Below are 16,557 nucleotides of genomic sequence, written 5' to 3' on the forward strand. Positions count from 1 at the left end.
CTGTTCCTGATCTTGCACAACTGCACTGCACCTTTAGCAATCAAATGCTAAAATGGCTTTATGTGATATTAGGCTTTATTAATTGAGTGACATCCTATGTAATTTGCTAGGTTATTATTATCTATGCTCTGTTAACTTTTGTGTTTTCCCAGAATAAAAGTAAGCTATCAGAGGCATCTCTCATCTGGCTATACCTGCTAAACGGGGTACACAATAGATATTATTTTGATTGTTCAGGTTCAGCATCAACAATAGTTTTGGTAGTTTTGCTTTAAAAACTTCAGTGTATATGTTCATTTTTATATATACAGGGTAAAGTTGATAATTTCATAATGAGGACAGCAACCACTTTTGCGAGGAGCACTGGCCGAAGCGAGAGGAGAAGAGAACATTGGCTAATTTCTAAACGATAAACACTAAATCTGCAAAAATGTTAATTAGTGGGTGATGGGGATTTCAAAACAAAAGTGAGGGGACAAAAAACAGGCTACATTGCCCCGCCTAATCTGCTAGTGGGGTGGTAGATGCCTAGTCTCCCTTATGGTTCAGCTCAGGTGCCTACATACACCATAGACATACATATTTTACACACATACACCACACACACAGCTCCATCAGAAACAGATTTTAATTTAGAATGGAAAATGTATGTGTTTATGCAACAAATGTTTTAGTGCATAGAACCGAATCCGAATCGCACCAAATAGTTTGTAACTAAAACGTGACGTTCCTGTATCGTATCGGTGCACATGTAATTTGGATACGTATCGAATCATCTTGAAAGGTAAAGATGCACATCCCTATTAGACAGCTACAGTATCTTCAGAAAGTATTCATACCTCTTGACTTATTCTATATTTTGTTGTGTTACAGCCTGGATTCAAAACTCAAAACCCATCTACACACAATACCCCATGATGACAAAGTGAAAACATGTTTTTAGAATTGTTTGCACATTTATTGAAAATGAAATACTTAATTTACATAAGCATTTCAAGCAAAACTACCAAAACTATTGTTGATGCTGAACCTGAACAATCAAAATAATATCTATTGTGTACCCCTTTTAGCAGGTATAGCCAGATGAGAGATGTCTCTGATAGCTTACTTTTATTCCCTGATTCAATACTTTGTAGAAGCACCTTTGGCGGCGATTACAGCTTTGAGTCATCTTGGGTATGTCTGTACCAGCTTTGCACATCAGGATTTGGGGATTTTGATTGTTCATTCTTCCTTGCAGATTTTCTAAAGCTCTGTTAAGTTAGATTGGGAGCGGTGGTGAACAGCAATCTTCAAGTCTTTCCACAGATTTTCAATGAGATTCAAGTCTGTGCTTTGGCTGTGCCACTCAAAGACTATCACATTCCTTGTTCTGAAGCCATTCCAGCATTGCTTTGGCTGTATGATTGGGATCATTGTCCTGTTGGAATGTAAATCTTCACCCCTAAGGTTTGAAGCAGGTTTTCATCAAGGATTTGCCTGTATTTGGCATCATTTATTGTTCCTTCTATCCTTACCAGTCTCCCATTCCCTGCCACTGAAAAGCATCCCCATAGCATGATGCTACCACCACCATGCTTCACGGTCGGGATGGTGTTAAATGGGTGATGAGCTGAGCCTGGTTTTCTCCAAATATACAGTAGCGCTTTGCATTCAGGCCAAAGAGTACAATTTTTGACTCATCAGACATCCTCTTTTGCCTTTTGATCTGTCTTTCACGTGCCTTTTTGCAATCTCCAGGTGTGCTTTTTTCTCAGGAGTGGCTTCTGTCTGGTGGTAGCTAATCCTGAGAAAAAGGCACACGACAGCACGCCTGGAGCTTGCAAAAAAGGCACGTGAAAAGCCCGGATTGGTGAAGTGCTATAGAGACTCAGCCAAGGAACTCTGTAGTTTTGTCAGAGTGGTCATTGGGTTCTTGGTCACCTCCTGACCAAGGTCCTTCTTGCATGGTTGCTCAGTTTGGTCAGACGGCCAGCTCTAGGCAGAGTCTGAGTGGTTCCATATTCTATCCATTTCCCAATGGAGACCACTGTGCTCTTGGAATCTTTCAACACTAGAAATTGTTTTATACCCTTCCGCACATATATGCCTCATTACAATTCAATCTCGGAGATCTACAGACAGTTCCTTGGACTTCATGGTATAGTTTCTGCTCTGGCATGCACATCTCAAGGATGATCAAAGGAAATAGGATGCACCTGAGCTAAATTTTGGAGTGGCATAGCAAAGGGGTGTGAATACTTATGTAAATGAGATATTTCTGTATTTAATTTTCAATAAATTTGCAAAGATTTATACAAACATGTCTTCACTTGGTCATTATGGGGTGTGTAGATGGGTGAGAGAAAAAAAAGATTTAATCCATTTTGAATTCAGGCTGTAACATAACAAAATGTTGAGTAAGTGAAGGGGCATGAATACTGTCTGAAGGCACTGTACAGTATAGAGTACCTCAAACCCAGCTTCTAAGTCTAGCTCAACACAGAACAGCAGAGCGTGCTCTCTGAGGTGCAAAGCACCACAGCAGGGGCTCTGGTTCTACTACATAATACAACAAACTACTGTGGGTAGAAACATACACAAATATGTTGACAAATGAAATATTAAAAAAATACTAAATTATTCAGAGGTTTGCATGTTGCCTTCTCCTATGTACTATATGAGTGCGGATTCATTTACATAAGAGATGTAGACTGTGTTATTATCTAATTAATTATTGGAATAATAGCTACTTAACCACTTTGCCTTCACATACTGATGAGATAATGAGATAATTAATTAATCAAGTCTGATGATCTATTCTAATGGCTGATATATTAAATAAAAAGAGCATATTATACACAGAATGTGTTATGAATGTCATATTTCACTGCTGACGTTTGCTGTGAGTTTTGGCTTACAATAAGTCAACACAAAACAAACATCATCGTACTGTGATAAATTGCCTACAAACGACTAAATCGAGGCAAGTCAATTATGTGCTCCATTGTGGGTTTTCAGTGACAGCGGTGCTGTATATCAGCTGTTTATCCGTCTCTTTCTTGGGTAAACAAGCGGAGTCAAACCCTCAGGTCACAAAGCATAATGGGAGAAGGGTCGAAGCCTTCTCCGGGACACGTTGTATTAATGCAGTCTCAGCACTACTGTTGTAAGATACGGCATCTAATTAATACACACAGACTCACACACACGGGCGTGGACTCACACACACACAGACTCACACAAGGCCTCACATACACACATGCTAGCACACACGCTAGCACACACCCACACACGCTAGCACACACCCACACACGCTAGCACACACCCACACACGCTAGCACACACACTAGCACACACGCTAGCACACACACTAGCACACACCCACACAAGCTAGCACACACCCACACACGCTAGCACACACGTTAGCAAACACCCACACACGCTAGCACACACACTAGCACACACGCTAGCACACACACTAGCACACACCCACCCACACATGCTAGCACACACCCACACACGCTAGCACACACCCACACACGCTAGCACACACGCTAGCACACACCCACACACGCTAGTGTAGCACATGGGGATGTGTGAAATCTACTCCTCAGCCTGAAGAGTCCCCACTTGCGTTAGCTTTTCACATGGCGTGACTGGTAACACGCTTTGGGAGGGTGGTCACGTGTGCTAGCAAAGCAGAGGTCCTGGGTTCATTCCTCTTTTTGAGTCGAATCAGGAGGAAGCTGTACTCGCGAAGCAAGCAGCGTGACATCCGTAATACTACCACATACGCTAACACACACATGCAGTAAGATATGGCGTCTAGTAAAGATGACAGGGAAAGGTTATTATGTGGCGTGTGAATCATGTCACACTCATCTATCTGGAGTGTGATGTTTTACCAAAATGATTTATTCCCACGATGCTTTGCTAAGGCTATGTGGGAAAACAGGGATTGAGGTTCAAGGGTCAAGATTCACATGCAATGTCTTTCCTGACACTTTACTCGAGACGTGCTTCTTCACAATTCTCCACCCTAGCTTCCCGCCAGTCAGAATAATAAAAATGACAGCATCGATGATGAAGATTTCAGAGATGCAAGTAACAGCCCACAGTGCTCAATAACGTAGTTAATATCAAGCGAGTGATGCCACTTTAAGAGGATATATCAATTGAAACAGCTTCCTAAAAAAAGAGCGCTTCAAAAGCCCCTTCCTGATTCCTCCCCTTTTCCTCTCTTCTTTTTGTCCTTCACGGTTTCCCTCCGCTCATCATCGCCATTGATAATGACCGCCTACGCTCACCCAGGGCCGTCCTAAATGGGGGAGACGTAGATGGCAAAGAGTGCGGCAATGAGCACCTAGCCAGCCCTGTATTAATTGAAAGAGGCTGTGAATAATGTATGCAGACTAAAGCTATATTTTCATCCAGCATAAAACATTAACACCTTGGGGTTGGCTTTTTGGTTTCAAGGAGTCCTGGCCATAGAAGGGGCCCTACCTTTATTGAACCAACTTAAACACCGCTGTGCACGACAAGCTCGTTCTCTCTATTCTTAGCCCTGGTGACTGTGTTGTGTAAGTGGGGGCCCGTATGATAAAACATTGCTTGGTTGCCTGTCTGTCCCTCCTTTGCACAGCAGAGGAATCACAGCTATTGATTGTGGTTTGAAGTCGGCAGGGCTCTCAAGTGGGGAATATCCCAATATGGTGACCTTTACGACCCACACACCTAGCTCAGCTCTATGGAGAATTAACTGGGGTTTTGGTCACTGAGCCAACAGACACAGAAGTAGACATGAACACACACACACACACACGTACACCTACACACGGACGTAGACATGTACACAGAGAGACACATGCGCGCACACACACACACACACACACACACACACACACACACACACACACACACGTACACCTACACACGGACGTAGACATGTACACAGAGAGAAACATGCGCGCGCACACACACACACACACACACACACACACACACACACACACACACACACACACGACACACACACACACACACAAGCTCAGCATGGCGACCTGATTCCAGATAGACCTTATTTTTATCTATTCACATCAGCTATTGCTTTGGCCTGATTCGCTCTCTGCTCTAATTTTCCTCTTTGCACTGCGTTTCTCACCTCTGCTGGAAGCAGACTTAGTGAAGGATGGCTCTAAACAATTGCTAACATACACTCAATGTGCATATAAATTCAATGTCATTTCTCCCTGGGAAAAACAAAGAAGGAAATGGGAGTAATGTTTTGATATTCTGGAAATTCTAACATCTGTGACACAGAGACGGTGTCTAGGAGCAACAATCTGAAATGCAGAATGTCATTTTTTATTTTTCATAATGATGAATCCTTTTCCTATTCTACTTCCATTGTCCTCCACAGAGTGGCTAAATGTTTCTCCCATAAATATTGTCCTGAGACAGTGTCTAACAGTATGAAACAAACCTCACCATAGCTGGCATCCATAGAAACCATATTTTCAATGTACTACCTTCGTAAACAGCGCATTTTCAATTTCACACAAGCCATTGATTTGGAAGGAAATACTGAGGCCGGGCAATATGCCTCGGAAATAGGAACGAAAAAAGAAAATGACTTTTAGAGAGAAAATGTAATGAACTACATTATAAAGAGACAGGGTGTACTCAGACAACCCACACAGCCTCTCTGATGGATGGACTGCAGGTGGCTCTTACCATTAGAGGAGGAGGCTGAAGGGTTAGTTAGGGATGTGCTTGGATCCTTCCTCCCTGGCTGGGTGTACAGGATCACAGGGCCAAATGGGACCACCTCTTTCTCCTGCTCAGTCAGACCCTCTGAGCTGGTGAGCCCACCGGTGGATGTCTTGAGCGAGGAGCCTCCGCTCCGATGCTCCATGATGCCATTGTCAGTGCTTCCTTTGCTGCCAAGCTTGGGCCTCCCTTCGGTGGGGTTGACCATAGCCGACCTTGGGGGTGCCTGGTCTACCACAGCTCCTGTCCCCTCGGGCAGTGAGGCAGGTGTGGCTGGGGGAGGGGCCTCCGTGTCGGTCTCCACAGAGCCCGTCCAATACTTGAAGGGTTTCATCAGGTTGTTGACGAAGCTATGGAGAATGCTATTGGCAGTCTGGGCCTGGAGTGTTGGAGAGGTCTGGGAGGAAAGAGGGGAGTCCGACGACCCGAAACGCCCCTCCTCGTCCCCCTCACCCTCCACCTCCTCCTGGGCAGAACCTCCGTGGGTCTCCAGACTCTCCAGGGCAGACAGACTCAGGGTACTGGTCTTGGTCTTAGGGCTGGAGGAGGCGTCCTGAGGGGCTCCAGTCTTGGATCGGTCCTGGGTCTCCTGGTTCTCTTCTCCCCAGCGCTGGGTACCCTCCCCTGGCTGGAGGTGGATTACCACGTGCTCCTCTGAGATCTCAGAGGACTCGTTGCCACTAGCGATGGAGCTGATTCCCTCCTTGTCCAGGTCCACGATGCCAGTCCAGGTGGAGGGTTGGGGGAAGGGGTCAGAGCTCTGGGGCTCAGTGTCTGATGAGTTGTTCTCTGGCTCTCTGTATTGGAGGAACCCTGGCTGGGCTGCCTGGACTCCTGCTTCACGTTCTGGAATTATATAAAACAAATATATTAGCATTCTTATTTGCTTTCCTGGCAATAAGGCATGGGCTTTAAATAATAATCTTTGCAATAAGCTGTGAATCGTCCATATTCTTATATGTTGATGACCTCTGTTTTTGGTTTTGTTTCAATAATAAAGTATAAATAATACATTTAGACATGTTCTTCCTCTCTCCTTGAGTTACTTTCTTTTAGGGCAAAGTCTAAGATAAGACTTCATTACGTCTGTATCAATTTAGTCCCTGTCAATCATCCTCCATGACACGCCGAGGAGGTAATGCATATCACACGCTGCACAAACACAATCAAATCCAAGCACACAGCACACAGGAGTGTACAGTCGTTCCAAAGTGAACTTGAAACTAAGTTAGACAAATCACCAGTGGTCCAGTAACATTATAAACACTCTAGAATGACACTGCAAGGACATTGAGGCTATAGCCAGTGTACAGAACTCTGCTGGGTCTCTAAGTCTGTATTGAAAGCTTGCAGATGCTGATACCAGACACTGGCTGGTTGCTACAGTAGAAGATTTCAGATCCCAGAAGGGACCAAAATGTCACTGAATCCCCTCTGTATTAATTCATGCATGAGACAAACAACACGCACTAATTAACGGGAATTAAACAGGACGGTTGCCATGGTGATGGCGACCCTGCCATTACCTCGGTAGCAGTAGGCGTCGAAGCGGGTGGTGGTTACTGGGAAACCGGTGCGGTTGGGGTTGTGGTAGACAGTGCGCACCCCCGGATCATCCCCGCCACAGTTGCGCCGGGGAAGGTTTATGGGGTAGCGCACGCTGCCGTCAGCCAGCCAGCCTGGGTCACACTGGTCCAGGCCGGCCTGCCAAGCTAGGTAGAGCTGCCCTGCCGTGGCCAGCTGGGCACTTAGAGCGTGGCAGTGGGTAGAGGCTGTGGCCAGGCTTAGCTTCTCTGGTACAGACAAGTGGAACACCTCACCTGGGAGAGGAGGGTGGAGATGGAGAGACGGAGGTATAATGAGGTGGTGTGGGTAGAAGAGAGAGGTTTGGGAGGTGGAGTGGTACAGGAGCAACGGGGGAGGATGGGAGTACCATATGAAGAAGAAGGGGCGATATAATTACAATAAATGATGAGATGAATAGAGTGGTGTGGAATGTAATATGAGAAGTGATGATAGACAAGATTGAACAGGTCAATAAACCAATGACTCACACAGAGTAAGAATCATAGAATACTCAGAACCACTGGACACCCATCCTGTCCAGCTAGATAGCCCAGTCATATGCAAGGTGTCAATAACGACACTCTCTGAAAATGACCTACTTCCTGCTACAGTATCACAGTAGCACTATTAACTGAACGGTTTGGCTCTGCAAGGTAACAAATTACCCAGGTTCCCAAGTGCTATTTTAAAGGCACCTGCTGTGAATAGGACTCAATCCTTCTGTAGAAGTTTCCTCTGATCCTGGCCACGGCAGTATAACTCACCACCCAGCTACAGCTCAAAATGAGGCAGGCGGTTCCAGCACCGTAGCTTCTGGAGCGTTTGGGGATTTGCAGGGCCTTGCATGACTAAAATCTAATTGACGCCTCCCTCCTACCTTGCAGTTGCTTGGAAAAGCAGTAGACATCAAACAGCTCGTCAGGGGCCCGATTGCCGTAGTTGCGCACTCCAGGTGAGTCCTCCCTGTCGCCATAGCAACCGGGCCTGGGAGACTGGATAGGGTACCTGAGGAGAGAGGGAGGGGTAGAGGAAGGAGGGGAGCCAAAGAAAATCAGGAATTTCTCCAGAAATCTCTCGGCTGGGGGGCGAAAAGCAATCTATATCCGGGCTCCGACTGTGCAATTACTCTGAAGTACATTGATTCAAACAGCATTGAGGGTACAGGCTAAATGCTGATTAAGAGATTATGTATACAGGCATACAGGGGCTTATGGAGGACAACAGGAAGGAAGAAAGGAAGGAAGGCTTATTACACACTCAGTAGCTACAATCATACATGTGCTCGGTTTGCAACCGTTTTCGTCAGACAATGTTATAGCTAAATCTCCTATCTCAGCCTTCCATCCTAGTAGCTGATGTCTCTATTTTTACATTATTAATTGCACGTTTGCCTCCTCATTGATGTGTAGCCAAGTAGCTCTGGAGATGGACCAATTATATGTGTCCCAGGTGGGGCGGAGAGGAGAGGATAGGATGCAGTTCTCAGGGAAAGCTGTCGAGGAGAAATATGCAAGCTGCTTCTTCAGTGCAATTATTGGGAAGACGTTTGAGATAGAGATGTGTCAAAATATCCACACGGACCTTAACTGTCCTACACACGTGCGCACGCGCCCGTGCACACACACACTGACTATCCGTCATCAACAGACATAATGGGAGGCGGCAAGCTGAAACACAAACATCAACATGAAAAGAAGTTGAGGGATAGTTGTGACTAAAATGGCGGAGCGTAATGAGGAATGACAGAGCTAGCCTCTAAAATGTAAACAAGCAATTACATCCTTTGATATGAGAGATTCAGAAGTTTATGAGGGGACAACTGGGGTCAAAAAACGTTGCATACCTTACTTTCTGAAAGTAATTTCATTCCTTGGTTCCATATTTGGGCCACAGAGAAATTTTATGAAAGCGAATTGCCTATTAAAGCCTTGTAATTTTTCGTTACTCTGAAGTAGACATATACTTTGCCACTCTTCATAAATATGTATTACCTCTTGACACTTTCTCATCAGAGATATTGCTTTACATTGTTGCAGCAGATAAGTATCATAAGTAAATAATTTATACAACCCTAGCAGATTTTCCCCCAACATTGGACACTCTCTAGCAGTTAGAGGATTAAATCCTCTCGAGCTCACCATTTAAATGGACTGGAAAATAACGTTAAGTTTTGTGATTAAAGACATCCTTGTAGCTAGGTGACCACCGATTAAATTCGACTGGGCAACAGACCACACATAATTTAATATCCAACTTTTTACCTCTGAAATATAGCTAACGGATTTCAGGCAAGTTTTTTTTTTTTACCGGAAGGCTAGCCAACTAATGTTAGTCAACTATCTAGCCTTGTGGTTAGAGCGTTGGGCCAGTAACTGAAAGGTTGTTGGATTGAATCCCCGAGATGACAAGGTAAAAAACTGTCGTTCTGCCCCTGAGCAAGGCAGTTAACCCACTGTTCCCCGCGTGCCAAAGACGTGGATGTCGATTATGGCAGCCCCCCGCACCTCTCTGATTCAGAAGGGTTGTGTTAAATGCGGAAGACACATTTCAGTTGAATGTATTCAGTTGTACAACTGACTAGGTATCCCCCTAGTAAGCACTTCGGATACGAGGTTGGGGGTCTCTTTTTTTGAAAATAATTATACGGATATATCTTGTAATTGAACAAAATAGTAAGGTGGCCAATAAATTGGAACCGTATGCCGATAATACGCAACATATTTTTTTTGCTAAACCCCTTATCAAAAAGCTGATAGTAGTAATATTTCCACTGAAATGTCAAACAAGCCAATTGCTAACCAGTTAGCTAATATTTTTAAGACACCAATAATCACAAAACATTGATGGCTTGATCACAAGATAACACGGTTGAAGGTAATATATTTCTTAAAAGCTGTTGAATGTGCCAATAATACGGGATGCTGGGATATATGCTGTTGTGGCATTACTTTTGATGTTTAAACTAATATAACGACCCTGGGTTTATAAGCGCGGATATCGACTCTGCCGCTTGAGCATGCTTTTGGGGCACGGTTGATAGTGCGCTGGACTTCGGGCTAGAAGGTCGAGGGTTCGAGACCTGCTCCCTGTCTGTTTCATTACACTAGGTAGATAGCTACCCACACTCGACCAGTGACCGCATCTCTCAATCCATGTTTGGATACCGGGCGCACACAATCTCTGTTCCGAACTATGACAAACCATTTATATAATTTTTTGGGCGGGAAATTATACCACCACCCAAAAGACCACTTTGGACAAAAAGGGCATGTGCTCTGCACAGGTAGAGCCCTATCTGCGCACTTGCCTGCCTATAAGGATAGTGGCCATGCTGTGGTGCGTTTTGCTGTGTCAAGGCTCATGCCAGGTCGTTTTGACCTTACCTCACGCTCTGGTCAGAGAGCCAGCCGGCATCACAGTTGTCATACCCATCGGCAAAGGTGGCCTGGAGCTGAGCAGGCGTGGCGATGACAGCCGAGTTCTCCAGACACACCCGCTGGGCGTCGGGGAAGGACAGGGCGTAGCGGTCGTGGGGGGCACGGTAGTGGAACAACACACCTGAGGAGAGGATGCAGAGGTGAAAACACATAGGACAACACCATTGTAATATGGAGACATGGACGCACGCTTGTACGCGCACAGACACACGGCTCAAACCCTACATTACCATGTACTTCAAAATATCTGTATCTGCACAGGAAGTTGAAAAACAGCTCAAAGTTAATTTACATCAGACAGGCTTATCTTTAGGGGAGAGATCTTGTCCTTTGATACAGTGGATGACAAACAGCAACCATGTTTGCTTTACTGCTTTAGCGTACAGTCCACAGCAATACCATATCTTGTTATCATATCCAAAAAAGAAACAGTGATTTGAGAGAGATAGTAAAAGAGAGATAGATAGAGAATGAGAAGCGATAAAGAGGAAACAAAGGAATGAGAGATGAGTCCCATGCGCTCATTCCCTGACCTGTGAATGGCCAGGATTCCTCTCCACTGTGCCGAGAAATGCGAATTGCTTTTGAAGTGTCCATCTCATATTTCCCCACCAAGCTAGCATCACTAACCTCCCCCGCATGTGGGGCCACCTCGGCCTGAAATTCACACATCAAACCCCAGCGGAGCCCACTACATGAAAGCCTGTGGACAGGGAGGCTGAGGGAGGCCGGGATACAGCTCCAAACATGGGTTCCTTTATCTTCTGATGATTTGTGTAGCATAATGACAGAAACTCCTCGGGGCGCGGGGCCAATTTGAGCAATCATGCTGCAGGCTAGCCTCAGAAATGAGCCGGTATCCCTGTGGTATGACAGACACACCCACACTTATACGCGTTAAAGCACACACTCACACACACACACACACCGACCCACCCAGCTACAGCCCTCCATCCTGTTTCCATATAATGCTGTACTGTACACTCCCTGGCTTTTCATTTCTCTTCTCCCAGGGTCTCTGTTTGGGGCTCCTTCCCTCCGAGGCTAGGAGCCAGGCCAGCTGCTTCCGTTCTGGTGTTTGGGAGACAAATAGGTTTCTGATGAGCACCATGGGGGGACTCCGTCCCATTTAACAGAAGGGTCACATTTCCCACAACTACTACCGACACTCTCTATTTCCACCAAGCCATAACACGTGCAAATCAAATCAAATGTTGTTGGTCACGTACCAGTGGAGGAAGGGGAGGACCATCCTCCTCAGTAAATTTCATAAAAATGTCAATTGGAAAACATTTAAAAAGTTATATATTTTAGATAAAACTACACTATCGTCCTCCCTCATCTTAAACGGCACTGACCGCCACTGTCACGTATGCATATTTTGCAGATGTTATTGCAGGTGCAGCAAAATGTTTCTAGCTCCAACAGTGCAGTAAAACCTAACAATAAAAAACAATACACATAAATAAAAAAATAGCAGAATGAGCAATGTCAGAGTCCGGAATGTATATACACATACATTTGAAGTCGGAAGTTTACATACACCTTAGCCAAATACATTTAAACTCAGTTTTTCACAATTCCTGACATTTAATCCTAGTAAAAATGCCCTGTCTTAGGTCAGTTAGGATCACCACTTTATTTTAAGAATGTGAAATGTCAGAATAATAGTAGAGAGAATGATTTAGTTCAGCTTTTATTTCTTTTATCACATTCCCAGTGGGTCAGAAGTTTACATACACTCAATTAGTATTTGGTAGCATTGTCTTTAAATTGTTTAACTTGGGTCAAATGTTTCGGGTAGCCTTCCACAAGCTTCCCACAATAAGTTGGGCGAATTTTGGCCCATTCCTCCTGTCAGAGCTGTTGAAGTTGAGTCAGATTTTTAGGCCTCCTTGCTCGCATATGCTTTTTCAGTTCTGCCAACACATTTTCTATAGGATTGAGGTCAAGGCTTTGTGATGACCACTCCAATACCTTGACTTTGTTGTCCTTAAGCCATTTTACCACAACTTTGGAAGTATGCTTGGGGTCATTGTCCGTTTGGAAGACCCATTTGTGACCAAGCTTTAACTTCCTGACTGATGTCTTGAGATGTTGCTTCAATATATCCACATAATTTTCCATCCTCATGATGCCATCTATTTTGTGAAGTGCACCAGTTCCTCCTGCAGTAAAGCACCCCCACAACATGATGCTGCCACCACCGTGCTTCACGGTTGGGATGGTGTTCTTCAGCTTGCAAGCTACCCCTTTTTCCTCCAAATATAACGATGGTCATTATGGCCAAACAGTTCTATTTTTGTTTCATCAGACCAGAGGACATTTCTCCAAAAAGTACCATCTTTGTCCCCATGTGCAGTTGCGAACCGTAGTCTGGCTTTTTTATGGCAGTTTTGGAGCAGTTGGCTTCTTCCTTGCTGAGTGGCCTTTCAGGTTATGTTGATATAGGACTCGTTTTACTGTGGATATAGATACTTTTGTACCCGTTTCCTCCAGCATCTTCACAAGGTCCTTTGCTGTTGTTTTTCACACCAAAGTACGCTCATCTCTAGGAGACAGAACGCGTCTCCTTCCTGAGCGGTATGACAGCTGCGTGGTCCCATGGTGTTTATAGTTGCATACTATTGTTTGTACAGATGAACGTGGTACCTTCAGGCATTTGGAAGTTGCTCCCAAGGATGAACCAGACTTGTGGAGGTCTACAATTTTGGGGGTGGCTGATTTCTTTTGATTTTCCCGTTATGTCAAGCAAAGGTAGGCCTTGAAATACATCCACAGGTACACCTCCAATCGACTCAAATGAGGTCAATTCGCCTATCAGAAGCTTCTAAAGCCATGACATCCTTTTCTGGAATTTTCCAAGCTGTTTAAAGGCACAGTCAACTTAGTGTATGTAAACGTATGACCCACTGGAATTGTGATACAGTGGGTTGTAAGTGAAATAATCTGTCTGTAAACAATTGTTGGAAAAATAACTTGTGTCATGCACAAAGTAGATGTCCTAACCGACTTGCCAAAACTATAGTTTGTTAACAAGAAATTTGTGGAGTGGTTGAAAAACGAGTTCTAATGACTCCAACCTAAGTGTATGTAAACTTCTGACTTCAACTGTATATACTGTACACTGAGTATACAAAACATTGAGAACATAGACTGACAAGGTGAATCCAGGTGAAAGCTATGATCCCTTATTGATGTCACTTCAATCAGTGTAGATGAAGGGGAGGAGAAGGTTAAAGAAGGATTTTTAAGACGAGACAATTGAGACATGGATTGTGTATGTGTGCCATTCAGAGGGTGACTATTTAACAGTCTGATGGCCTGGAGATAGAAGCTGTTTTCCATCTTTGATGCACCTGTACTGTCTTCGACTTCTAGATGGTAGCTGGGTGAACAGGCCGTGGCTCGGGTCGCTGAGGTCCTTGATGACCTTCTTGGCCTGGAGGGCAGGCAATGTGCCCCCGGTAATGCTTTGGCTGACCGCGCCACCCTCTGGAGAGCCCTGCGGTTGCGGACGGTGCAATTGCCCTACCAGGCTCTGATACAGCCCAACAGGATGCCCTCAATGGTGCGTCTGTAGAAGTTTGTGAGGGTGTTAGGGGCCAAGCCAATTTTTTTTATCCTCCTGAGGTTGAAGAGCCGATGTTGCTGTTGCACCTTCTACACCACACTGTCTGTGTGGATGGACCATTTCAGGTTGTCAGTGATGTGCACGCCGAGGAACTTGAAGCTTTTCACCTCCTCCACTGCGGCCTTGTCGATGTGGATGGGGCGTGCTCTCTCTGCTGTTTCCTGAAGTCCACCATCAGCTCCATTTGTTGACATTGTGTAAGAGGTTATTTTCCTGGCACCACACCACTAGGCTCTCACCTCCTCCCTGTACTTTCTTGGGTACAGGAGCAATTGTGGACATCTTAAAGCAAGTGGGGACAATAGACTGGGATAGGAAGAGATTGAATAAGTCCGTAAACACTCCAGCCAGCTGGTCTGCACATGCTCTGAGCACACCACTCTGCTCCAGTCTCTGGAGAGAACAGGAGAGCACAGATACTGAGAAAGTTGTAGATAATTCAGTGATGCCCTTGTTGCAACACAGTATACAACACTAATACAGTCCTGCCTGTGCGTAAAATCTAAAAGGGGGATACCTAGTCAGTTGTACAACTGAATGCATTCAACTGAAATGTATCTTCCGCATTTATCCCAACCCCTCTGAATCATAGAGGTGTGAGGGGCTGCCTTAATCGACATCCACGTCATCAGCACCCGGGGAACAATGGGTTAACTGCCTTGTTCAGGGGCAGAACGACAGATTTTTACCTTGTCAGCTCGGGGATTCAATCCAGTAACCTTTCGGTTACTGGCCCAACGCTCCTACCCACCAATCTAATTGACCTACAATGCAGAGATGATCACCTGTGTGTAGATATGTCTATTTGTGGATCACCACTTAAGCCGACCTGACATACTGTATCTCATGACTGTGGCTGACAGCGAGGATCAATGTCTGGGCTCTATTTGGAGAGACAGACAATTGACCATGCAATATGGGCCGAATGGACAGAGAGAGAACCTAACCAGGGCTTAGAACACACACAAACAAGCCAATCCCGGCTGTCCAGAATTAATATGATATTGATATGGCCGGGCAGTATCAATACCTTGCTAATTAATACACTGAGTGTACAAAACATTAAGGACACCTTCCTAATTGTCACGGATCCCTTCGTAATTTTCATTACGCACACCTGGCCCCTATTCCCATTGATTAGTAATTGTATGTGTGTCCTTCGTTCACAATTGTCCTCAATTATTGTTCCCATGCCCGTTGGTGGTGTGAGTACCTATGCGATGGTGCAGCTGTTATGCTGCGTGCTATATATATTGTGTATTACGGGTATCGTCCCATGGTGTTCAACAAGATTTACCCTCGCTCTTTTGTTTGGGTACAGCCCAGTGTTTTTGTATATGTGTTTTTATTAAAAATCCCTATTCTGTACTCCAGCGCCTGTCTCCAAAATCCTTTATACCAGCGTGACAATAATATTGAGTTGCACCCTTTCACCCCTCCCCCCTGTGCCCTCAGAACAGCCTCAATTCGTCGGGCATGGACTCTACAATGTGTCGAAAGCGTTCCACAGGGATGCTGCCTCCAACGCTTCCCACAGTGGTGTCAAGTTGGTTGGATGTCCTTTGGGTGATGGCCCATTCTTGATACACACGGGAAACTGTTGAGCGTGAAAAACCAAGCAGCGTTGCAGTTCTTGACACAAACCAGTGTGCCTGGCACCTACTACCATACCCCGTTCACTTAAATATTTTGTCTTGTCCATATGGCACAGATACACACGGCTCAGTTGTCTCAACGCTTAAAAATCCTTATTTAACCTGTCTCCTTCCCTTCACCTACACTGATTGAAGTGGATTTAACAAGTGTCATCAATAAAGGATCATAGCTTTCACCTGGATTCACCTGGTCAGTCTGTCATGGACAGAGAAGGTGTCCTTAATGTTTTGTACACTCTGTGTATATTAAACACTTGCAGGAGTTAGTATTGGGGCTCTGCAATGTAGCGTGACTTGTAATTAACGCTAAGCCCGGGAGAATGTTTGGTGCGCCCTTAGACGGATCAACCGGTAATGGGTTTCTCTTTCTGAAGGAGGAAGAGGGTTTTATGGCGTGCTAATCGATTGGCTGGGAGTGGGGACAGGGTTTCCTGAGCACCGAGCCAGGGGTCTCTACAGGAGCAATGAAGTGCTCTCATGGAGAGAATAGAGAGAGAGAGAGGAGCAGTTGATG

The 16,557-nt window shown here is 45.1% G+C and overlaps 1 protein-coding gene across 1 annotated transcript in view; it reads right to left on the minus strand.

Moving 5' to 3' along the window:
* The window catches only part of LOC115158200 (neurocan core protein), a gene marked incomplete in the record, with an annotated part of 194,590 nt that overhangs the window by 118,974 nt on the left and 59,059 nt on the right, over positions 1–16,557 (minus strand). The window contains 4 exon segments of the mRNA XM_029706855.1: positions 5,716–6,597; positions 7,278–7,571; positions 8,195–8,322; positions 10,701–10,875. Of these exon segments, the coding sequence (XP_029562715.1) occupies positions 5,716–6,597; positions 7,278–7,571; positions 8,195–8,322; positions 10,701–10,875 (1,479 nt within the window).

The sequence above is a fragment of the Salmo trutta genome, chromosome 22, assembly GCF_901001165.1.
Source record: "Salmo trutta chromosome 22, fSalTru1.1, whole genome shotgun sequence".
Lineage (NCBI taxonomy): Eukaryota > Metazoa > Chordata > Actinopteri > Salmoniformes > Salmonidae > Salmo > Salmo trutta.